This window comes from Ylistrum balloti, unplaced genomic scaffold (assembly GCF_031769215.1).
Source record: "Ylistrum balloti isolate Yb309-2 unplaced genomic scaffold, AGI_CSIRO_Ybal_v1 Utg370032, whole genome shotgun sequence".
Classification (NCBI taxonomy): domain Eukaryota; kingdom Metazoa; phylum Mollusca; class Bivalvia; order Pectinida; family Pectinidae; genus Ylistrum; species Ylistrum balloti.
In genome coordinates, this window is record NW_026782094.1 from 542,958 (window position 1) to 570,083 (window position 27,126).

The 27,126-nt window shown below is 35.3% G+C and overlaps 1 protein-coding gene across 1 annotated transcript; it reads left to right on the plus strand.

Moving 5' to 3' along the window:
* Positions 1-4,828: 4,828 nt before the first annotated feature.
* On the plus strand, positions 4,829-25,847 carry LOC132548899 (glutamate receptor ionotropic, kainate 2-like). Its single transcript, XM_060212798.1, has 13 exons — positions 4,829-4,931; positions 12,531-12,674; positions 12,964-13,314; positions 13,661-13,851; positions 15,700-15,879; positions 16,137-16,253; positions 17,723-17,899; positions 20,351-20,442; positions 21,433-21,523; positions 22,952-23,279; positions 23,532-23,749; positions 24,749-25,014; positions 25,544-25,847. Exons 1-13 carry the CDS (start codon positions 4,829-4,831, stop codon positions 25,845-25,847), a joined length of 2,562 nt encoding a protein of 853 aa, XP_060068781.1.
* The last annotated feature ends 1,279 nt before the right edge of the window (positions 25,848-27,126 follow it).

The window sequence follows — 27,126 nt, forward strand, 5'->3', positions numbered from 1 at the left end:
ATGCTGATCCTAGTTCTCCGCATATATGTATGTATGATCTGACAATAACACTTAGAGTCATATTCTCGTGATCTTTTCATCCTTTTTATCTCGGACAAGGCGAATGGTATTATTGACGATTTCATCTACCGCGAGTCATTTCGTCACATTATGTAGAACAATCAACATCACATCCTAATTCTCCGTAACTTTTCGTAACTCTCCGTAATTCTCCGTAACTCTCCACTAAGGCGTGAAAAAGGTGATCAGCGTTTTAATCAGGTTGACATGTAACCGGATGCATAAGCTCTAGATTTTAAAAGATCTATACAGGGATATACGTTGCATGCATTCTTAAAACTTTGTTTCAGTTTATTAGCTTGGTTAAGGCTTATTCCGACTGGACAGTGAAAAAGATGGCGTATTCGAGCGTATAATAGCGACTATGGGTGAACTAGACTTTATATATATTTCCTAGGTACGCTAGTGGACATTTGAATTAGTTATATCCGATGATCACGATCAGAAAGATAATCTTATATTTTAGTTGCTACTTTGTGCTAAATGTAATGAAACGGGAGAGTTTCTACGGCTTCAACAACCTAATACAGTATGGTCGCCTAAAACTTACATGTAAATCCTATCCTCACAAATTGATACAGACAGAAAATTTGACCAAAATGTCTAATGAGCTTATCTTTCCTGACTTGAATGATGACGATCTCCATATCTGTGACTGCGGCAAGTAGTTGAAAATTTAGCCGTATAACCTCCGGGGACCTATGTCTGGGACAATAAAGTAAATTTATTCACATCGTCGCAGGTTTTACCAAAAAAAAAAAAAAAAAAAAAGACATCATCTTATCTATCAATTTTTATCTTTCTTCGATGTTCTAAATGCAGGTTGATGAAAATTACGGGAAAGTTTTACGGTCGTCAATGTAATGTAATTGGGAATTATTCTGTTTCTTTGTAATATATGTAGCTAGACATGCTCGTTTGTTTACTCGTTGGGCCAGTTGTTAAATGTATATTTGATAAATGACAAAAATATAGAGTCTATTTAATAATGGGGCTACCGACCTGCCGATCTACTTTTTTTACTTTTCTTTAGATCACTTTGAATTTTTTACATTCACCTCCTAGCCTTCCAAATCTTTATCCTTAGCATCACTGATGAGTCCTACAAGGACGAAACAGCTGTATGATGTAGTTCAAGTCATTGTTTGGCTTAACTGTATCTAACTCTGAATTTTGTTAAAAAGTGTTATTCACTTGTGTGTCTTTTGTACTATTTTTGAGGCGGTTAAAATATAATTTTGGTTGCATACCCGTAGGAACAATGAGTGCACCTTCCTTTTCTTTTTTCATAAAAAGAGAATTTATCAAATACTTTTTAGATGTATAGATAATGTCTTTTTTAATAACAAGAAATGTATAAAGCATGTTCATCCTATATACCCATTTGATTCAACATTGACCGTTAGCCTTGATGTTTTCCTAAAAGGAAACAAAGAGTGACAGCTCTTCATTAACCTGTATGCTTAACGTGATGGTTTCACTTTTCCTTTTGTGATTTTTCCAATTCTGTTATCAACATTCCTGCTTTCCTAAACTGGGTTTTACATGTCGCAGTTGTATATTCAACAGCTTGTTCTCGGTATTGGGATTTTGGTGGAAGCTGATGACAAGTAACAGTTAGCAATAACAGTTGGATGTGTTTGGTGCTCCTTCGTATGTTTCATGGTTCCATTGTGTACCTTGTTCTCATTTTGGAATAAGACATTAGTTGCTAAGATTGACCAAGATTAACATGGCCAATGCTATCAATGTATGGTCATACTATCCGTGTACTTGTTCAGGGTGTCCATTGTTTGTTATTTTCTTTATCATATACATGGACGTCACAGCTAAGCCCAACCTCTTAGGGGTCTAGCTTCAATGAGTTGTCTGCCAGCACTGGCAACTTAGTGTACTGTTTGGAATGGCTACTGGAAATATCCTGACACTTAAAACTCGTGGATGGACCGAGGCTCCAATTAATCTGATCATCCAATAGGAGATACTGTTTGTAGTGTATCGGATTCACGGAAAGGCAAGAGCCAACGGAAAGCATGTTGTACATAGGTGACCTCTAAATCGTCCTCCGCAAGTAATAGAGCATTGTTTGGCGAATTAACCACCATGCATTATATATCACAGGTTGAAGTAATTAGGCACAATGTGAAAACAACAGGTTTTAGCTACACATTGCTTGAGGTAGAGATATGTTGGATGGGATTAGAATTACATACATAATCGATAGGTTTGTGTACTCTCACACTAAGGGCAACAATAAAAATTGATGAGTATGAATAGATAACAATGATTGAACATTCAAGAAAACACGAGCTTCCCAGCGATGGAGGTAATAGTTGAAAATGTGACAAGGACGATAACTCTAATTATTATGGTTAAAAGCACATTGAAAAGAAATCTAAACCAAGATATGCCAAAATCAGGGTTCCCAAATTGGTGAAATTGACTAAAGATTTCCGAAATTTCTCAAAGTTATTTATGAATGAATAGTAGAATAAGATTCGTTCGTGATGGATGTATTATTAATTGCACATTTCAACATAAAAAAAAAAAAAAAAAAAAAAAAATCTCGGGTGACCAATAATCGATCCTTTAATCTCTTCTTTATAAACTACTTTTCCCCCTTATATATACCTTAACAAAGGACACGATTTTTCACAATTTTCTGGAAACGAAACAAAAATTTCACGAAATTTACAAATTTGAATGTTTCATTTGATCGACCAAACTTGTAATGAAATGGTGTTCCGATATTATATTTACATATTGATGAAAGATAAATGATAAAACGATAAACTATTGTGAAATGAATGTTATTTTCCTTTAAATTTAGTTTGTGTTTCTAACTGTATATCCAGAATATTTACCCAAGTAGTATAACATGTCCATTATACAGTACGGTGTAAGTATAACCGATTTAAATTTCACTTTCTGATACATTCATTGTTGGACTTTTGATGGAAATGCAGTCATAACGGTCAAGCGCCTACACTCTATTGCCATATCAACTGCCAAATAGGTATTAACAATATGGCACAAATATAGAGTATATAAAAACTGAAGCAATTTTCATATTCACTCAGTTTTTTTTTTCGTTTCTTTTTGCTTTGAGATTTTGAAAATAACCCCAATGTTACTGAGCGGCCAAATCGTACCGCCGAATATCACTGTATGAACTTGTTTGTCTAGTACAAAGTTTATATGTTCTATTTCGAAACTGAAGACCGTATAGATGTTAAATTAGGCATCTATTGCATCTTGTGGGACGCTGGTGTTTGAAATGTATTTTCTAATACTTAAAAAAATGTAGCTATATTTTCTGTTGCATACTGCACGATATGTTGCCCGTTAAGCAATTTCAGAAGCAAGTTGAAACCCGAACAAAACTAATAAACTGTATGAGTAGTCCGACTTGAATAGCCCTCACTGTGGAACGAATTGAGAGCTTACAACATGCTTATTGGTTAAAATATATTTCGCCCTATGAAATAGGATTCTTGTAGAAATTTAACAATAATACAGGTTACAAATTATTCAAATAAACTTAACAAATATAGAAAGTAATGGTTTGAAACATATATTGCGAAAGAACTAGTTGGACAACATAATGTTTCAATTAAACAAGGCAAGAGCACACTTGAAATCAGGTTTAATGTTCATTTTTGCAAATGAATATTCGTTAACACGGAAGGTGAAAAAGGTTACCGACTGGTAATGACACTTTCACACAAATCGGAACAACTTTCAGGTTGGAAGAATTGATGAACTTCCTCCTGGGCTTATATCGCATATACTGTTTAAGTCTCGAATTTCAAGTACGCTTGTAAATGTGTGTCTCTATAGGTATAAAGAAAACTCTCCTTTTCCGTTGGAAAACACTTGATTCCACAGATATACTTGGACTTCCAATCACTTGTTTCCTTTGGAGAAAATATGTGGATACCAGAAAGTTGGGGATCTAATAATATAATTGCTTTTGACATGTTTGGAGCAACACTTATTGAAGGTAATCTGACAGTGTTTTAAGTCTGTATGAACAACACACATTACAAAATATATTGTCCTTAACTTATGGCGAGTACATCACGTTAAAACCACACACGATTGGTTGTCGTGTCAGGCCACAGTAATCAGAATCGATATGCGACAGTCGTCGGAGTGTAACTTGTTGAATTCAAAAGGAACACTTATTATCCAAATACACGCCGGAATAACATCTAATCAAACCTCCGAAACATACATGCTGTTATCAACAGGTCGTCGGATCAGTTAATATCATTTCCACTGATCAATTTCCGATGGCAATGCCTGTTTATTGAGCGATTTACCTTTGCACTATGGTATTACAGAAGGCAGTCAATACCCTGTGCTTAAGTTAATGATGTCACCTATCTGCTTATGAATGAGCATACAATTCTCATTGTTGGTTGTGTGGCAAAAAGCACGATGGCTTTTATTTTACGGAATAACTTGCAAATTAATCAAGCTCTGAATTTGCAAATTCGGTAAAGTTATTTGTTTTAGTAATTATAGTGGAGAGTTTGTTTTTTCTGCTTTATAGCTGGATCTTCTGCAGCCGGGAACTAGTGAACGATTTGCTACATTGCTTTCTGAAAAAATATATTTTTGTCTTATTGGACATATCGGCAACGGCGACCATAATGGTCCGGTACTTTACTTTTTTTGTGATATACGGCAATGTTAGAGAAGTACGTAGTTATTCATCATTTTCAGCATATTGAAGCAAAACTGGGATTTATACGGAGATACCATGGTGGATGTAAATCTATTAACGATCAAACAAATTTTAGGAGTTATTATCCTGTGTATGGAACTGTGCTTATCTAAACAGCAAACGACTACATTGGAAATTGGTAAGTAAATTTTGGAATACTGAATAATAATGATAATCGTTCAAATGTCTTGTTTTTCATGAATGAAGGGCAGGTTTATTGTACATTGAAGGTATATAATGAACTCACGTTTAATATGATCTTTCACGATAATGACAGAATATTTATATTTTCACGGATGGAAAGAACAAGTGAAAATTCATATTGTCATACTAGTAACATAAATTTGACATAAAACAGGAAAATACAACATTTTCATTTAATTACATTTTAGAAAGAACAAACAAAGAACATATTCTAACATGTCTTGTTACTTGCTCATGATATTCGCTCTAAAATACCAAATTTGAGAAAAGCAGAGATAACCTATTACAGAAAAATCTGCATATGTCGATATTTTGACAAGAACAAGTCTCACAAATCGGTCATCATGTGTTATATCATCAATGGTGATATTAAAAAGATTCTTCGGCTATGATAACTTTTTACCAGTATTTTTTAACTAGCCAAAAATTATAATCAAAATGCATGCTAATAACTTTCAGCGTATGGTCAGTGTTCTATGGCTTTTAGATAAGGTTACCTTGTCCAGTGTATCTTATGTTAATGTCATTACAATGCAAGATACAATTAGGACAAAATAGACATGGTTATTCTTATTAAGTTTTTAGCCTATACATGGTTACGTTTGGTGTGTTTATTGCTTATTGTCGTGAACCAAGGTTTTTACAGTGGTCAGATCTACGATTAGACGCTAGACTGACAAGAACCCCCCCTCCCCACCCCCAGAAAAAAAACAAAGAAAAAAAAAACTGATATAAAAGTTAACATCACGCATATAATATCACAACCATGAAATGGAAATGCCTTATCAATTGAATTTTTTTCTTTGATATATTTATGTTCTGTTTACAGCTATATCTTGCTCATTAATCGCAAAATCAATGGATGAAGTGGTAATTCATTAAGATATCACCTCATTAAACTTGCATTCCACTTCATTCCCACACATTTTGCTCCAGGCTAGGAAACCAACCTTTAAAGCTGACGATGCACCATTATCATTAAGTACAGAATTGTTCTTTTTGTTTGTGTAGATCAGTGCAGAGTTTATATACTTTTCGGCATTTGACAAACTCTTGTGTCAATAGTCCACCCAGATCGGTAGTGGCAAGTACTTGGGTTTATTTCAACCCAGTGCCTAGCATTTTTTAACAGTAAATGTTTTATTTCAACACGTCCTGTTGGGTAGAGGAGAACGGGTTTTTTTTTTTTTTTAGACTCAATGATCCCCAATATGTGCCAGATTTAGAGATCATATGATACGTGGTACCAATTGAAACAAAACAACGATCTATTCCTTGTAAGTCTCGAGTCTACTTTATAATGGTGGCAGATATTGAACATTAGTTGACATCCGATATACAGCCAAAGTATATTTTAACAGTATGATGTTCTTTATTTGTGTGGCATTTACGAATAGTGAGTGTATAATAGGGTTTTGTCGATATTCGGAAGTACAGGACTATTCTACTCCATTGTGTTGTTCCTCTTCAGCAATATGCATGAGACACTAATACTGACACATTTCAAAAAAAGGAAATTGGAATTTTTTGTTTGACAGTGAGGGAGAAGGTATGCAGAAGCAAAGTTCGTACTCCGTTTTAGCAATATATTTTGTATACAAATATAGCATATTGTTTTCGATTTTAAAGCAAGCATTCGGTTTCGCAATACTGATGTTGTTCAGGCATTCTGTTTAAACAATAACCTGATATCATATACCATATCGTTTGTTTTACAGTACACAAATCATGTTTCAGGACAATGCCTCGGAATTCATCAGTCTAATAACACATTTCATACATTGCCTTGTTGTTTTAAACCCTTTACACTTTACTACTGTTAGATAGTTACTTATTAATTTGTTTCCGGTCCCTCGAGAACGATGGTGTTTGTTTATGGAAATCGAACGAAGGCAAACAAGCTAAAATGGAATCAATAGAAATTACCATAAGCATTTGTGTGGTTTTTTATGTGCAGTATCTGTAGGGTACTTGAAAGTATATTTATGCATCTTTTGATGGGTGTGGAGAAGGGTAATTTAGCAATAGCCAAGGTTATGTATCCATAAAAGTCCATAAGTGTCATATGATCCTCCTGTTTAGATACTATGGAAGAGACTACCGCAAATAATGTTTGCCCGCTTTTCGCAATCGCTGTTTTCGGGTATGAAGGACAGTTTTGCGGTCTGATGGATATATTATGGATACATGATTGTTTCGGGTTAGATGTAATGTATTTAACGGATGTAGCAGATCCCTACAGTAACTATGGCATGTTAAATGCATGTTCCATAACACATTGAACAACAGGCCTTCGGAGGTATAATTCGGTGTGGTAGCACTATAAAATTGGCATCACCTCCGCACTATCGGATAAACCAGGCATATCATGATTGATTGTTCCGACTATAACTTGCAAGATATCTTACACCTTATTCATGAAAAGTGTATTAATTTGATGTATTATCTATTTTTTCATAGGGGATTAATTACAAGATATTGAATCTTTTGCTCTGAACAGAAAATTGACTGGGCAATTGTTTAGTGTCTTGTCAATAAAAGCCAAAATGCTTAATCATATGAAATTAATTTTCAGACCACGGCCACAGCACTCCAATGCAAACGTAATCAAGAACACAATCGATTGCCGATGGTAATCTGAACACTATTGTTAATGTACGAAATTGATTGCTATTGATTATACATATGTACGTATGTTTTGTTAACATCTATCAGCGATATGTCGGATTTCAACTGACAACGGTAACGATAAAATAGTCACAAGAACACTGATACTGAAATCTAGTTATGCTAAGTAGGTTGTTTCTACAGCAGTATGTTTGTTTAGTGATTAACAATCTCGTTTCCGCTATGGGCGCCTCGATGACTTGTACAACTTCTGGTTTGTGCACTCTACCCCTAATGGAATACCACGGGATATTGCTCTATTTTAATTGACGGTTGTCGACCCGCACTAGCCCGACTGACTTTCGTTTTCGTTTTTCACATATGATATACGATAAAACATCCCACTAAGATAACTTTTCATCACAGCTGTAATGCATTATTAAGACATGTATGTAACATAGCCTATACATACCAAATCTCCAAATAAGAGAGTATTCTCCTGTAACCGAGATGCAAATCCCATCTTCCATTGTTGATAAATACCTCTAGAAGACGGTGAATAAAGTACCAGGATGGATTTAACACTACCGTCCTTTCTGTTTCACTAGTATACTATATCCTGAGATCTTTAGGATTCCTGTACAAGCAAACAATTATCTCGAATAGACTGGCTTGTTTTGACGATGGAACACATCACGTCATGTCAATAGAATAGTACGTTTCATTATTATACGCACCTAATATATTTTGACGGGACGTAATGAGATATGGCGTTTACCGTCTGTCCGTAGTAAACTATTATATATCATTGCAGATTTAATAGCAATTTTCCCGAAAAGTATTTTGACTTAAGCATCAAATACAAGAAATGGGGCATCATATAACATTTAAATGCCTTAGGTATGATTTAACATAGCTTGATTCATCAACAGCTAGGGACATCGTAAGAAGGCCTCCAAAGGTATGCCACGTAAATATATGTGTTGAGTACGTGTGATTTAGTACGTGCTCCTGAAACTGCGGAACCTATGACGACTTTATAGTGCTACCACAATGAAATGTACAATCGAAGACGTCAAGCCGGACAAAAAGACTTTGTAGTACGTAGAGTCAAAAGAATTGAAAATACTTCGAAGACGCTGGAACAACGTCTCCATTACCAATGTGAACATTTCAATTTTTTCAACCTGAACTCAAACCATATACAGTCCCAACTTAAGAACCGCCTTCATTCTGTAGTTAGAGCAAATCAAGTACACCACCTCGAATTATACTTGAGCGCAGTAACAAAATTAAACCAAGACAAGATAGACCGTGGATGAAATCACGCAAAATGCTCTAACTGACAATATCTTTGTTTAGAACAGTTGAAATATATTCCAGTACAGGACTGGCATACCCATGGGATCAAACTATGGCCCACTATTGATTGATTTGTCTTTGTTTCTATACGAGGCTTGAGTTAACGGCGAGCTCATAAATATCTTTTCCTAGTCCTCTTTCGCTCAGAAATTAATTGAGGTTGTCTTGCCATTTACAAATAAATTATTGACAACGTCAAACGTACATACATGTGTCTCTGAACACGTCGAACTCTTCAAAATAATTCCTCTCTTACTCGAATTTTTACAACAATGCAACTGTCAGGGGCAGTTTTGTTTTCTCCAAGTTATGTGATCAACGTAATACTCTTGATTTCCTTATCATAAAGACACAAATGAAGATGGAACTTTTATAGCTATTATATTGACCTAATTACAGAATATTTTATACTCCTGTGCAACATGACGTCACATGATCTTGCTATAGCTGGTGGCTTGATCCTCCTAAATTTTACCGTTTGAAACCTAGCATTACTTTCTTGAATTAACCAGGATTTACAGAGTGACTTTTCGTTGAAGCATGAGGTGCCTATTCCTCTGATGTACCTAGCTTGTCTATGCTTAAAGTGTGCTCTAATTATATCGATTTTGTGGTTAGATTAAACAAGATATAGAATATGTGCATATTCTTAGTTAGGTTCGTACCATTCAATGGAGCAATTGAGACAATGGAAGAGTCTTTGAGCGGCCCGATCATTAGTTGATACATGTCTTCCAGCGAATTGTCATTTTTGAGCACCTAGCCCCCTTCCCCACCACCTTAAAGACATCAGTAAAATTGCTCTAATTGCAAAGTGTGCCTTCAATGCATGCGCCAAGCATCCTGACAGGCCAGTTTGTTTTGTTATAAATTAATTTAGATTAGGTCTTCGATGTTACCACTTAGGCAGAAGTTTATAAGTTTCTTCAGGTTATGTTGCAAAGCAACCTTGTATTGCAGACCATTACCCAGACATAGACAAGGTAACAATGTATCTACCAAACCACATCACGGCAAAGTTGTTGCGGTTGCTCCGATTTGTGCTAAGTCACGGATGGTTCGCACATACCATATTCATTGTATACATTATTAATTCAGAAAAAAATGTTGCGGGGGATTTGATTCATTATTCCTTAATTACTGACAATAGAGCAAATTTATGTCTCCAAAGAATACTACTAATTATACAATGCATGAGTAACTAAATTGGTAGTATATATACTCAAACAAACTCTTAAAGTAATGAAATCAATATTAAATTGGTTCAGTAACATTCAAATAGAAATTATTCATTAAGCTATTAACATGAATCGCCAAACCATTCACTTGTGGTTTGACTAATTGATAAATAGTTAGAAAACACTTATGTTTTAATAATTATGTCTGTATAGAACGTCGTTTGAGGATAATAAAAAAGACAGCCTACTGGAAGCCTTTTTAACATTATTACCTTATGACCTTAGAAGTAAGTCAAGGTCATTTGCTTACACATATAGTCCTAGCATACGCCTGGTCTAATATCATGATCATAGGCCTTTCCGATATTAAAGAGAATTCGTTTGCAGTATTTCTTTATATTGGAATCTTGCCACCTTGAAAAACGGGTCATAGTTATTCACTTGAAAAAAATTGGGAATACTTATTATCGACATAAGATATAGAATATGGTACGTGATTTTATCTCAACGCTGATGTCAGGTTTCCACGTCCTTTCAAAAGGTTATAATGGAGATGGTTTCAATGGATAACGTTTCATCAAAGGTCACTTGATAGTGGAATCCCAAAGAAATTGACACCGGGATGATGTTATATTAATATATGTAATCATGTCGCTTCTACCAACAATAGCATCGCAGGGAGTACAATAAACTCATGTCCCATCCCAAACAGAACTGTATATAACTGTATCAAAATGAAAAACGTTCCCATCAAAATGCCACTGAAATATACTAACGGAAAAAAGAAACTGTGCACCGGAGAAACGTTTATAAAATCTATAATTCTTATAATATTAGGTTAAAAGTGTGCATGTTGCTTTATTGATTTCATTACAACAAAATCAATATGGATTTTCAAATTGATTTGAGTAACAATTCATTTCACAGGGGTTCAAATCCTTATGGGGTCAAAACCGAGTTCTCAATGTCAATATCGAGTGTGTCCACCGTTTGCGTCAATGCAAGCTTGGCAACGACGTCTCATGGAGCGAACTAATGTGCCGAAGACGTGCTTGGGAATATTGTTCCACACTCTGATCAAGTCTTGGCCGAGTTGATTTAACGTCATTGGCTGATTAGGCAGCTGACGTGGACGACGTTCCATCTCGTCCCACACATGCTCGATTGGTGCCAAATCTGGCGACACGGCTGGCCATGGAAGAACATTGATGTTCTGTCGGTTTAAGTAGTCGGTAACAACACGAGCAACATGCGGATGGCATTGTCTTCCTGTAACGTCACTTGACGTTGTTGGGCACGTATGAAGGGCACAACATGTTGTCGAATGATAGCATCTCTGTATTGAATCCCGGTCAAATTACCTTGGACTAACACAAGAGGAGTTCTGCGATGGGTAGTGATCCCTCCCCAGACCATAACACTGCCACTACCAAAAGAACGTCGTTCTACGACACAGGCATCTTGGAATCGTTCTCCAACACGGCGATACACTCTGTTACAGCCGTCACTGCTGTCTAAGTGAAATCTCGACTCGTCCGTGAATAAAATACCCGTCCATTCACGTTGGGTGTATCGGATATGCCTACGGCACCACGCTAATCTTGCTTGGCGATGACGTTGCTGCAATACAGGACGTATGGCGGGGCGTCGTGGCCGGATTCCGTGTTCTCTCAATCGGTTACGGACGGTTCTTGGGTGGATATTTCTTAGTCCAGGAATGTTCCTAGACGTTAAACTGGCCGTTTGGAAACGATTCCTTAGATGCGTTAACCGTATGTAATTGTCCTGTTGATGTGACGTCACACGCGGACGTCCTGAACGCGGTCTATCCCGAGTGATTCCATATTGCCGATAACGTCTTGCTAAAGACTGTATGGTATTTCTATGGGCATTGGAACGCTGTGCGATGTCATTTTGGGTCATTCCTGCCTCAAGCATGCCGATTATCCGCAAACGCTCATTTCCCGTCCACCGTGGCATTATCAGAAATCGCTTTTTCTTGAAATTAGGATGTTTTTTGGTTCATATGGTACCCACAGAGGGATATTGACACAAAAATAACGATAGGTATTCACTGACACGTGTACTGCCTTCCAATTAGGTGTTGATCATATTGCCCGGGTAGGTCGCAAAATGCACGTGCGGTAGGTGACCTAATCACGTGATAGCGTGTAGTATGACACGATAAATATGCCCATAAAATTTTATTGAGAAACGTTCGGTAGTTTCCGAGATAATTTTAGTGATGTACAGTTTCTCTTTTCCGTTAGTATAGCTCAGGGTATCCATTTACTAGTTTTCATTGCTATCGGTAATATGACATGTTTCAAATACCTGTCAAAGAGTAAACAATATATAATATTAAATGCAAAATCATTTAAATTTAGGTGTGATAGCTGACGGATGCCTCAAGAACGGGTATAAAGTAAACCAAACGCTGACATCTACCTCAGTCTGGGACGAGCATCTGGAAATCAGGCTGCATTGGTCATATCTGGACAGCAGAGATATATATCATCTCCTAAGAACAGGTGAGTATAACACAACATAACTTAAATGTTTTGTCAACTTATAGACGAAAACATAATCAAGTGTGAAAAATACTGCTGGATGTATAAGATACATATGTATACATTTCTTAAAGCGCCCTTGTTAAATTACGTTCAAGAACATCCCCGTGCTGTTCATTGGATATTTTAGACATAAAGTCTTTAGAATTGTTTATTGATTTTCTAATAAGCAACTGATGGCACCCTTAAATGGCCTTCCTGCGGTAAACGGATTCCGCTGCTTTTCACTATTATTTTGTTTGTTTTCTAGTAATGGAATTCCGAAGTAGCGGCATGGATGCAATTTTACTTGCGGACGACCTGCAATACCTCGGTGGTTTGTCAAACGAACTTATTAAAGGCGATGTTCCGGTTATAGCCTTAGGTAGTGTCAATACAATATCAGCCGCCAATGCGGATATTAACGAGAACTGCCAGTCTTTATTTTTAACTCCAGTAACATCAAAGCAACAAGGAGAATGTTTACCCCCATTCCCTAGTGAAGAACACATGTCGACAATCAATAATAACCACAGCCTGTCATACTTGGATTCAAATATTGTATCTGTGCTTCATCACCTCAAGTGGTCCGATCAAATTATCCTGTATGATAAAGGAATCGGTATGTTTCCATGATCGTATCTTGATAAGATATATGATATATAACCAATGATCTGTTTGAATTTTGTTAGATAAACATTTATCTTTAAATACCTTTCAATGTTCAACTTCATAAGCTGAACGTTCTTGAGAAATCTTGAATGTTTACAACATAAAGGACAGCTAAATATAGCAAAACATCTCTTAATGAGATCTTCACATCTATATCAACCGATAAAAAGATATATTTCATAAGTAAATTGTAGATGTAGTATCTTGAATGCATCGAATAATTTGTCCTGTTTTGAATGGTTTGTTTTTTGTAAATGAAGAACAAACGTTGATATTAAATTTATTTTATTTACTAGATTTATACGTCGATAGAATCATCCAGATATTATCATTCGAGGGTCGTTTTGTGATAACGTACGAGGTGAGCGACATGGATGTAGATCAAATCCATCGATTGCTGCAAACACTGGACGGACCAAACGGTGACGACAAAATTAACATAACCGTGATTGGTTATCAAAAATGTGTCGAAAAAGTCTTGTTCACTGTAAGTATTTGATATACTGATTTTGCCGTACTATACAATTTCGACAGATTTGTTTTATCTAAAAAATAATTATTATAATGACAAGGAAACAACTACCGACATTTCATCACATATTCAACTTGAAATTTATTGAAGAGGTTCTTGTTTCATACTAGTCAGCTATGATCAATGTATGCGAGGTGAGAGCGTGCGTTTGTGAAGGGCTGCAATTTCCGTGTTAGCCTCCGAACAGTATCACCACATTGTACAACTCGGAAAACACTGTTATGTGAACAGAATAATGAACACCAGGGCCACGGTTAACATAATTACCCGTTAGTTTGCCTACCTGTAATAATCCTCAAGACAGGCTGTTAACTAATTACGGTTGCAACTTGCGTTTGTACCATTTGTAAAAATTATTAACGCCAATATCACATTTATATTTATATAAATACTGAATGTCTATGTGCGGCAATGACGGTTATGAGGTTTTATTTCTCATCAAGGGAAAGCTATTGATCAATGACTGACATATACCCGTTGGAAGTGCGTTACTGCTCAAACTGTATTGATTTGAGATTCACTAAGATATAGGGCATCATATTTCACTGTATGATGACATTATCCCCTATTAGTGACACTTAGTAAAACAAACCTTCTTGGACAATAAGTTAACGACGATGTAAATCCAAGCTAAAATACTATCAACACTAATATATATGTCGTAGTATCAAATTAGGGAAAGGAATACTTGTCTTTATGTATATACTGAATATCATATCATGAATCTCAACGGGAAAGATGACCGTCACCTTTGGTCTAGCTTCAGAAATCATGAGAGATTATCGGGAATTAGACAATGAAAATTATCCAATAAAAGAAGCGTTACATGATCATTATTTTAGAAATTGCGATGATCCAAACAGCAGTTCATTAAATAATGATAATGTAATAATGTCAATGTATCACAATCTAAGGTGATATCTCCCTTTTTCCAATAAGGGTATCACGGGGTTTACAATATACACCCAACTAGTACAAAAAAAAAATCGCTATTCCGAAATGAAGAATTCTTCAAAAAGCCACCGAGATCACTTGAGGTATTCCTGTGACTGGTCTAAAGCCCCTGTTATTATCATAATGTACGATATAAGTTATCAACAACACGAGCTTTTAAATTCATTCATCATTTTGTGCTTGGGGCTAGAACATGAGAGAGAGCGACGAAGACTGAATACGGTTTAATAAATTTAGCAGCTATGGTTATTTAAAGACTAGTGAGTTACTTGATTAACAACGTGTTTAATATGTAAAACAATTAATTTCCATTTAAAGTTTCGAGATTATACGAGACTTCTTCTCCGCCTCTGATGACCGGTACTATTTGCTACTTTACTATAAAGTACCCTTCCTACTCATCCAATTGTTTATGATTTTTTCACACCTAAGAAAATGTTCGCTAAAAGAGGGGAAAATATATTATAAATGTGGTCTACTCTTACTAGTCAAAAAATGGGGGATATCATGTACAATTCCTGCGCTCAAAATGTATGGCAAAGTAGATGAAATGTAACTACTGAGGTAGAGAACATGGTAATGCAACCTTAACTCTGCTCATGCTATATACATTACCAAGATATTATGGCACACGTCTACAATTTGTTCTGCTCTTTGATTCTATATTTTGATTTTTATTGAATAAATTGCATGCGGACCTGTTTAAACGATCTGTAAATGTACGTCATTCTGGAAGTTTTCCCCTAGTCCAAATATCAGGCGTCAGACTATTCGGTAGACAGGCGACCTGTGAGTTGCCTGGATTAAACAAAGGCGGATTACCATGCATTACATATTTTGATTATACAGGCAGGTCAATACGTTGCGAACAACAAAAGAAAATCGTCACTAAGTCTACGTTCTCTGTGGATGGTTTTTCTTCTGAAGGACGACCCCAATATGGACAAGATACAAAAATATACAGAGAATATCGACAATGTTGCCGTTCTTCGTTTGCCAACGTTCTTCGTTGGCAATAATAATAATGGGGTAAAGTACACCACCACAAAACTCCTATCGAGAAATAGTGTTGTAGAATGTTGCTTCAAAGCATTAGAAAAACACGAGCAAGTCAATGTTTAACCTGGTAGACCTAGAACTAAATGTGTCCAAATTTAACTACTCTAGTTGTTTACTCTCATATATACATGCTAGCAAGATTCAAAGGCTTCGACGAAAATGTATATCAATAACGTACAAAATCACATCCTTTGTCTCTAATTTTAATACCATTGTGTCTTTTACAGACGACAGATGTACTCCAACTTGTCCGAAAAGCTCTTTTCAACATCGGCTCAAATGCTACTATGACAACAACGAATAAATCAGAGATGAATAACTTAATCATCGACTTTTTGCAGTCGGTAAGTGAACTTTCATTATAAATGCAAACAAAGTACCGGGCCATTCCCTTTGATCTACCATATAAAGTCGCTATTAAAGTGATGTAAACCCCGAACCAACCAATAAGCCACACATAAGTACCGGGCATTAGTCTTACATATAGACAGAGTAATTCAGTTTAAAAATTTAGCAATCTTAATGTATTTTAACTGCCATAATATTACAATTTCCGTTGTGATATGTTCCGAAGATCGAACAAAAAATATTTTGCCTTGTAAATTTCTCCTTAGCAGTCCATCAGTACTTTGTGTTACTTTCCAGTGGTTGTCAGGACTTATGCTGGATGACTTTTCTTATTTCATATTGATAAGAATGAGGCAGAGATCAACATATTAAGAAAACTAATTAATAACCTTTTACCGTTCGTATATGCATGTATATGATTACAATGGATTCTAATTAAATTGTATTTATGGAGTTTTAGAGCTTCCCAGTTATAACAATGGTCAGTAGTGGGTTTGATGATGTAATGATGATGCAGTGTGTAGACTTTCAGAACTTACCAGTTATGATATTGGTCAGTAGTGTGACTTTATGATGAATTTATATAAGTTTTTGGCCATGCGTTTTTGTTATATGTCACTGATCTTAGTGTACTTCATTACTGGCTTCGAATGCCCTTTATTAATTGGTAAATACTTTATATGCATTTCATCATGCAATTGCATTTACTAAAGAGCTTTCACTTAACAGGTGTCTAAATTACACGTAAGGAAATCAAATGAATTTAACAATGGTAATTTTTACATTGAACTTGAAAAAGACGGTTTTTACAGTCATTTTATTTATATCATTTCATTGTCACAAGCAGTGCTAGTCGAAGTCTTTTAGAACTCAAATGCAAGCTTCACAAGATGAAAAGTATTACGTGATGATCATGACTCCAATTCAAATCGATTCCTGATTGAAAAAATGAGGCCATTAAATTCTAGTTGAGTGGTGTGTTACTCATTTTCGACACATTGATATATATTATAGTAGTAAGGTCTGATTAAAATATCACTTGGAATAGTGGCACGGTACACAGTAAACATATACAGTGATTTAAAAATGTTAATGTAAAGTAAACTTCATACTGTTACTTCGTTTGAGTATGCTGCCAAATAAATATAACTAGTCCTCCTATACAGTCACATTATAATGACAACGGGTAAAGTAACACCATGCTGACAGTTAAGCATAGGGTAGTAATTACCATTTGTCTCGGCCAGTGGACAGAATCCAAAGCATTGTTCACAGAAGCAAACAATCTACTAAAGGCCAAAAGTAAGGAAGTTTCAAATGAGGAATTGGAAAAATAAAGTAGTTTTGATAGCAGAGAGAAGGTAGACTCGATCGTCCTACCTGCAATATACCTAAATTCGCTGATATTGCTTGGATATTTTTTTTTATTACTATTTGATATGTGTTCTTTAATCATTTATGACAGGAGTTGCAAAGGTGTCACTGGTCTCCCGTTCAGACTCTTATGTTTACATTGGGAGGGCGTGGCTGGAGTCACGTTGGGTACGTCGACACTATGGGACAAACTGCCTTTTATGCGGAGATATTTCCTAATACGAGGTTTGGATTCAATCGTCGCAAGTTTTCCGTGTCTACTTTAGAGGTACGTTGCGAGATACGAATTAATTGTGAATTGTCATTTATTAGTAACAAATTGCAATTGGATATGAAATCTGTAAACGATGTACAACCTATTCTCAAAGACAATTATTACATTACTTTATTCAATTTTATTAACTGCAGATTGAAGTATATATCATATTTTTAAGGTTAAGACATTTTACTCACCAACCCGAAGGGCTTATATAAAAGGACTAAGTACTAATATTGAGCCTGTTATATGGCGAAATGGAGGTTGTTTTTGAAAAGGTGACGTTAATAGATTTCCCAGGTCACGGGGGTCAAATGATTTACAAGGAACAAACGACTTCCTTTCAATCACCAAATTATCATGGTACAGATATTTGAAATGTAGCAAGCTGTGGTAAAGATTTATAAAGTTTTACTGTTTGTTTTTGTAATGAATGACCTTTAACAATGTCATTTTTACCGACTTTTTCGAAATACCACAGAGGTAAAGGATCATATTATTAGACCTGAATCAAGCTCTTATAATGTATTACTAAGGTGAAATGTGGAAAAAAATCTAACTTCCTCCCAAGAACCAACAGGCCGTTGCCCATGCTATTTGTTTGATAGGATGACAAATGAATGTGTTTTCAAGACTGGACAAGGAAGAGATACAGGCCCATTGGAAATCTTGGTAAAATCTTTGACATGGGGTCTAGTTGCTTTCACACTAAGAGGAATATCAAACGTCTTAATTGTAATTTTTACTTTCGGTACTATCGCATTTTTTTCTGATTTTCGATTAGTAAAGTTTTGGTAAAGGATGTATTTCTAACGTTATTACGTTTTCTTGGTCTGCTTTTTTTTCAAAAGCCCCATTTAATGAAGGCAAATCGAGCGAATTGACTCGGATGACAGTTGTTGTGATGTGGCGCTAATGTTAAAACTGTCAAATTTTATCGTATTGGTATACAGAACATTATCATTAGAAATTCATTTTACAATGTGATACACATTTAACAGCAGTACTCTGGAAAATATTTGAGTGTTTTATGATGGCTTGAAACAAATTTTACTGCAATATGTTGAATGCCTCATCAAAATAGCAGTACTAATGCAATTAACTTGATTATATATCACTTTAGGGAACACTATTGATTTCAGATAGCACAATGTGTTGTCATCAACATTAGCGAACGTAAGATGGCAATAATCAACGAATATTAATATGTATACATATACACATTTACTCGTAACAGTCCATTTACTGATATTTAGGTGCCAAACCACACAAATAAAATGCTTAGGCTCATACAGAAGATTAATTGCGTTACCCAATTCACGCGTGTATATGACTCCGGAAATCATAACCATTACTATAAAATGAGATTTATTGATCGGATCAAGTTACAAGATATCATGTACTGGCAATACCAACGGCTATCATAATCAATGTAAACATATGTTGGGATGTTTAATCAGCGTCGTTTTTACAATGTAATATGACCTTCGCTAGTAATTAATGTTTTATATAAATATTTACGGAATAAGTTAATAAATATTGATGTTTTGAGTCTGTTCTTTCTAAAACGTGTCTGGCAATTAAGAAACAAGTAGGAGCAAACAGCCTGCAGAGAGTCCGCAAAAGATGATAAAAAGCACACAGAGCTGTACCCCTGTATATCAACGATTAAAAAAAATGTCAGCTCAGTAGGTGTACAAGAAATGGTGTAGATATCAAAATTTGCGATGTATGGTAAACTTGTCATCTCCTTAGTAACAGTTCTAGTTGCTTTTGCATCCGTTCCCATAAGAAAAATTGACACCATCTTTAGCATGTGTTGTGTTCCCGTATGTAGGAGTTTTCAGGCACCTGAAATATAAACATAACAAGTATTGTGACTTTTAATTTTTTTCACAAGATTCAATCCCAATCATTCATGTTTATTTTGGCATAATTTGTAATAATTGATAATAAAATTAAGAAACTTGCACACACATATTCTGAAGTCAATTTTCAATTATAAAAAACACATGTAAGTAAATCTAACATACATGTGCATTCCCCTCTAAAGAAAGATTATTTTAATAATGAAGATTTTAAAGGTTGAAAGTTTAATATTCAATTTTGCTTTCTTACTATCTTATTTTAGTAATTGTAAATGGAAAATAACAAAACTTGAAATCTTGTCGGCAGTTCTTATGTGCTTTAAAGGCGAAATGGGAAAACTTAATATTCTTTGAAACAGTTCCATCGGTTTAAAACTTGTTAGTACTGACGCAAAAGTGACCGTATGTTGCGACATTGCTATAACAGTATACGCAGGCAAATTCGAAGGATTAATGCTAAGATGTGTCAACAGCTCCAATTGTGCAGTCATATCTGCGATGTTAGCATTTCATTTATTTTCTATCTGTTTGGCGAGCTAAATAAATTGATTCTAATACAGTGTTCAATATGATATGATAATTGTTTTCTTTATAGTGGGAGCCGTTTGTCATCGCCTCCGAAAACAACACCTACTCAGGACTGTGTTTTGACCTGCTGGATCATTTGGCAACAAGTCTGAATTTCACGTTTGTATCTACATTTTGCAATTTTCGGATCATATTATTAAAACGTGCATTAACACAAAGAAAACGACAATGTGTAAATTGAGCCATAGTTAAAGCATATGGAAATAGGACAAAGAAAAAATGCCCAGCCGTTAAAATGACACTTAAGATCACTTTTTAATATTTTCCATGTTGACACTGCCTCTAAATGTATCATGTTATACAAAATATGACCCCCCCCCCCTTCATCAGTGTACAATACAGACGTTATCTAAATCTAATTGTACGATGAATGAGATGAAAGGGAGATTAACGGCCGTCATATTGATCCCATTAAACAACATCATTTTTCTTTTTGTGATATGAAGTAATTGATACTCATTAGTTTGCTTATTGGTTCCCGTTGTTGTATACCCTGTTCCCATTTGAGAACGTGAAATTACTTACTTGGACTGGCCATGATTTACAAAGCGGGTGTAGGTGATGAAGCAAAAGACGCCTCTGGAACATCTGATCTTATTATCCTTGTTGTTTTTAAGAAGTTTCCATGTAAATTTCTTATTTGCAGTAGTTTTATTGGAGTTTGGAATATGATTGAGTTGATATTTTGGCATTTTTTTTTTTTTTTGTTTTGTTTTAGAAGATACATTTTTCAGTTTCCTTCATCAAATGATGCTTCAGAGCCAATTATTTACGGGTGAAATTTTGAACAAAACAGTTCATGGAAGGACGTCACATCATTACCTTGTGCTATGTTTGCTAATATAATATATTAATCGATTACCTACACCTTAGGTACTTTAGAATTTGTCTTGACGTTTGGCTCAATGACCTTGACTTGACCTTAATTTGATTTCAACCAATTGTTTTCTCTACACGCATATTAAGTGATATTTAACTTTATGAAATTGACACTCATTAAAAACTATATGCTGTAAATTTTGTGTGTCATTTGACGTTAATATTGGCCATGTCCATTTAACAAGTGACAATTTTCACACATCGTTTCAGATTTGAAGTTGATGGTCCACCTGATGGCCAATGGGGAGTTATCAATTCTAACGGAACATGGACAGGCATGGTGGGACAGTTGGCTAAAAGGGTAATGGCGCACGGGAATCACTGAGAAGGGCAAAGCAGTAGTCATTTAGATATTTCGTAAACAATACAAATGATCGAAACAACGATATATAAAATAAGAACCCTGACCCATACAACTCCGAAGAACAAACACTTTCTCACACCATTCCATTTAAGCTGAATTCCAAGCATTAATTACAATTACCATTACAAGGTCAATATCGGTATACCAACTTCATGACAGTTTCTGGTACTGGAAAGGATTGCTGTACAATGCATAAACTTATCATTGAGCATTCAAAATCTGTTCTGCTTAAAACTGATGTGCTTTTATACACTCAAAAAATAATGTTTAACGGCAATTCACAATTCCTTTTTCAACTTGATCGATCTTAAAACATTTACGAAATTTGTGTTTCCTAATGCATCATATTGATTAAACAATTGTTTTAAAGAGATGATGCCTTTTATATGTGTAGTGTGGTAATCGATGCTCTTACAACTTGTACATGCATTTTGCAACCGATTTCTCTTTCAAATTTGGCAGACCATTTTCAGAGCTATATTGATCAGACAATTATTTTTCCGTACTTTTATTCATTTTGATCAAAGGACATATTATTCTTGCGCACGAATGATGTAAGTGTGGCTTGGCATTAAATGGGAAGCTGAAGACATCTTAGCCCATTGTCAGTATAATGTAATAGTAAGAATGCCCAGGTCTTAACAATACATTGTAACAGCACTATAAAAGCTTACAACAGTGACCTTATTGTCCGTAGACATCGTTTACATATGACCCTAGCTATCGAAAGAACTTGAACATTAAATAAAAAAAATATCTACACAATATTGTTCACGTAATGACTGAAAATGGCAGTCTTCGGTATAACTTTATGCAGAATAATAAGACCTTTGTCGGATCTGGAACAGTTTATACTCTCGACTTAACTAACCAAGGTGTTCTTGTGCCTCTTCTTGTATGTCGTATATGTGGGTTTGTTGCATTACGAAAGTCTTCCTATATGGCATGCACTTGTCTTGCATTCGATATAGTTCTGTATCAATGCCAACTTTGGCGGCAAAGGGTTCGACCCCTTCCCCACGTTGTTCAGCCTGCTTCTAATATTAGGATCTTCAAAACAGTTTTACAATGTATGGCAAATTCTGTTTTCTTCAGATTTTTCAGACTATATTCTCTAAAATAAGGTTAATTTTTCGCTGAACTAGAAAAAAAATAATAAGATTAGAATGTATTTATTTCTAAACATATTAATACTTTAGCATCACAGTAGTTAGAAAAAAAGTTCGATTTTTATATATAATCTAGGTTGATAGAACCGTGTGTGCATAGAAAGGTATCCAAAATGTGTTGGGTTAGTCATTTATTGTTATGTGTTTCATAACCTCTAGTCCTGTTGTATCAGACATGGTATCTCCTTACTTACAGGAAATCGACATAGTAGCTGCTCCCCTTTCCACGCAGGCCAAGCGTGAGGAAGTGATGGATTTTACCTATTCATTTTACATAGACTATACCACTATTTTGATGAAGAAAAAGGATCCAAATATCACAAAATGGAGAACATTGATCGATCCATTCAGTGAAGAACTACTTTTATGTGTGTGTATATCACTTCCGGTCGTGTCTCTGCTACTCTTCCTGTTCGAGCGATTCAGCCCATATTACGTTGGGGACGACGAGGGAGAAGGAAAAAGTGGCTTACACACCTACCAGGACGCATTTTGGTATATGTATGGGGCTCTCCTAACACAAGGTGAGAACATGTTATGAGGACAAAACGACAATGGAGATTGAAAATGACAAAATGCGCCTAAAATATTTAACATATTGAAATTAGTTTTTGGTGTCTGGTATTCAGTTTTTAAAACACTTTGCATATCAATAGCAATTGTAAGAACATGGAGGCAAGATATAAATGCTTTAATGATGCTTCCCCTTAGTGATAGATCTGGAAACAAATGTAAACTCTCTTGTTGCAATTTCTAGCAAAGAGTTTTTTTTATAGGGGGAGAACACCTCCCGCGATCACAGACTGGGCGAACCCTGCTGAGTTCATGGTGGTTATTCTGTATAATCATGATGGCAACTTATAGTGGCAACCTTATTGCCTTTCTTACTGTCAGCAAGGACAAGCCCCCGTTTTCTACCGTTGCGGGCATGCTTCAGCAGGAAAATTACCGTTGGGGCACCATCGGGGGAAGTTCATGGATTACGGCTTTTAACGTAATTATAATTAGAAAACGAAAATGATCGATAACTGCCAGGTCATAATACTAACGTAACATAACAATATGCACAGAAAGGTAAATGAAAGAATAGTTGCAGAAGTTCAAGCTTCTTGTTCGATGATATGTGATATTCTTGGTAAGGTTTTCGAAATACTTTATGTAATAGTAACAAAGTGATTTTTAATTATCATAGTGAAATTAACAGGTTTTTCGAAATTACTTTCGTTTTTAAAAGGCTTTTTTGTTGATCATTAAACAAAAGGCAAATTTGTTTTGTGGTCTGATCTAGATTGAAGGCAAACGTCCCTAGGTTTTGCATATTATGGGCTCTACCGTTAGCCTTGTGCCATTCCCTACAAACCGAGTATAATACTACATATTTGATTTGCTATTAGAGTATCTATTTGATATGTAAGACGTGTTGATTAAGATCAACGACGCTCAATCAGATACTGGACCTGTCATTTGTAACAATGTTGACCGGAAGCGACATTTCCGATTTGCCATAAAGACACGATCCTTTGAAAATGTCGCATATTAATGGTCAAATATTGGCATTCTCAATCTTAGTTGCTGTGAAATCAAAAAGACGTAAACACTGGTTATGCATTGTCTATGTAATACCGTTTCTGCATCGTCCAAACAAGACAAGGCAAAGTGATGAAGGATTGACGGACGTAGCCCAAACCTTTAATTCTCCATGTTCCAGGTGGGGGACTAAATTCAGACAGCAGAAACCGGCTATCTACATTAGGAATAGCTGAGTTTAATGAATTAGTATTTCTGTCGATTTGTAAAACAACAGAATTTTTAGAAACGCATTCGATAACCAGTATTTGATCTAAAATAAAATTATTACGTATTCTTTTAAATGACATTGGTATCATTTTTCTAACAGTTACCACTTTTCTCATATCATTTGTATGCCCTATAGACATTTATGTTGTTGCTTGGTCGTTATGAATATGATAATAATAACCTTCTTTATTCACAGGAAACCCGTGCTCCCGATTTGATGAGGGTATGGGCGAAGATGCAGGAGTTCAACGCATCAGATAATAGTATTTTAAGTTCAAAATCCAGTGAACACTTCACGAAGGTGCTTGGCGGAGGATATTCCTACATTGGAGATAAAACACAAATGGAAATCAAAATGGCGGAAGAGTGTTCCCTTCTGATCTCAGATGACGAGTTTATGCCCTTGCAATATGCTTTTGGACTTCCAAACTTTTCACCGTATACAAAGATGTTTTCTGACGAGTAAGTAATTTTTCACGCACTTCTAAGATCATCGCATCGTATCATTACTGTAGAAGTTATTGAAAACCGACTCGTATATCATATATGTAGACGACAGATTGGTTTAATCATTTACCATACAACAAAGTGAATATGTAAAACTACATGATGTTAAGCTTATACTGGCTGTGCTTTGTACTTATATCTGACGTTCAGATTAAGTTCATTTGATCCAATATGCTAAATTAAAACAAAATTTTGCTTTCATCAAATCCTTAATTATTGCATTTTCATTAATCTGCAAATTGAAAAAAAAAAAAAAAAAGCAGTTATCTTTGTTCCATTTAAACATTGTCGTTCAAATTCGTGAGTGTTCTTTAAATGATTTCTATTAGATTGTCTACGGACAGCGTCTCCTATTTTGTTCTAAAATGATTGGTTTGATTTAGTCTGGGAACATATTTACAAAAAAAATGTGTGAATGTTTCTCCTATTTTACCTTGTATGGACGTTTGAAAGTCAACATTTATTATTGCATCATTCTTGTCAGATTACTACACATACACGAGAGCGGATTACTTCACATCTGGAAATCCCGTTTGTGGCCCCAGCGTAATTTCTGTAACGGCGAATTGGTGACCTCAGCAAAGACTATTGCGTTGATAGACGTACAGAGTGCGTTCTACTTGATCGGAATAGGGCTTGCTCTAGCTACTTTAATGATCATAGCAGAAAATGTGGCGTTTTGGTACAAACAAAGTAAGAAATCAAAAGGAGATATAGACAAAGAGTCGACAATAACAGGTGCCAGCGTTCATTGTATTCTTCCAAAACCCCAACATCCGATACCTTAAAGCGTATGTGTGCATGAACAGGTGTGATGATAATTTAAAAGATTGCGAGATTATCTATAAAAATAATGTTTTTAATATGTTTCATTACAATCAAACAATATTGTCTTCATTATTTGAGTGTTAACATTGCTGTTGTCGACTTGCATTTAACATTTTCTGTTTTATATTATCGCTTTATTCAAAATAGAATTCAAAGTATCTTTCGCGCAAATGCATGATGTTATAACACAGCTGAGCAGCAAAATCCAATTACCAGGATACATGGTAACATTGTAATTAATTGAAAATTAATAACGAAATACGTATTGTGACTAAATGAGAAACTATACAATAATCTATGTAGACCGGTGATCGCTAGATAATGATTTATTGGTTACCATGTAAATACCTAGTCTGTTTCTACATTAAATCGTTTGTTCTTATGTGTTTGTACATTATCATTTCTTCCGATAATATGAAAAGTTTTGTATATGTAGTGTTCGAAAACGTCAGACTGTTTATAATGATTATGATACAAGGAATCAAATTTATCCGACAGTGATAAAGACAACAGAAACATGCTGTTAACTTAATGTGTACGTTCTGATATGAAAAGACCAGATCAACATCACTATCAGAAATAATAATTATAAAAATCTTTGTATCATATTTATGTTTTGATAGTGTATGGTTGGACCGTACATCGAATCTTGTTTTTTCCATTTCTTTTCTAAATCCAAATACCTCAATCACAGTTTTCCGGCATACATATTTTGAACGACGCGTATAAATACTTTTTCGCCCCGTAACAGTATACTATGGTCTTATCCGCATAAAATATTTTCTTTTTGCCTAAAATACATATCAACAGGTATCAATGAAAGCTGATTTCAGACATGTGATCTTTATAGCCACCTACAGGTGAAAGGCATGTAGACTATAGTCCGTGCGTCCGTCTGTTCATGCGTATATGAAAGTTTGTCCGTACTCCAACTGTCTCATTCCTTGAGGAATTCCCATTAAACTTCACATACTTCCTAAACATCAAAATATTATCGATTAGCATGACTTTTAGTGCTTTTAGGTCAAGGTCAAGGTTTCTATTTTTAGAAAATCATTTGTCAGACCTCAAGCTGTTTCATTCCTCGAGGGATTCTTATCAAACCGTAGACTTATCCAGCATCAAAATATCTCAAAATCTTGAAGTTGATTTTTTTCTGTTCGCCTAATTCTAATATTACTGAAAGTATAATTGATACAGTGCAATGATAACCGTTTCATAAAACCTTAGTTATGACAT

Coding starts and splice junctions, on each gene's coding strand:
- LOC132548899 (XM_060212798.1), top strand. CDS start 4,829: ATGGTGGATGTAAATCTATTAACGATCAAACAAATTTTAGGAGTTATT. Junction 4,932..12,530: donor AACGACTACATTGGAAATTG/GTAAGTAAATTT, acceptor ATTTAAATTTAG/GTGTGATAGCTGACGGATGC. Junction 12,675..12,963: donor ATATCATCTCCTAAGAACAG/GTGAGTATAACA, acceptor TTTGTTTTCTAG/TAATGGAATTCCGAAGTAGC.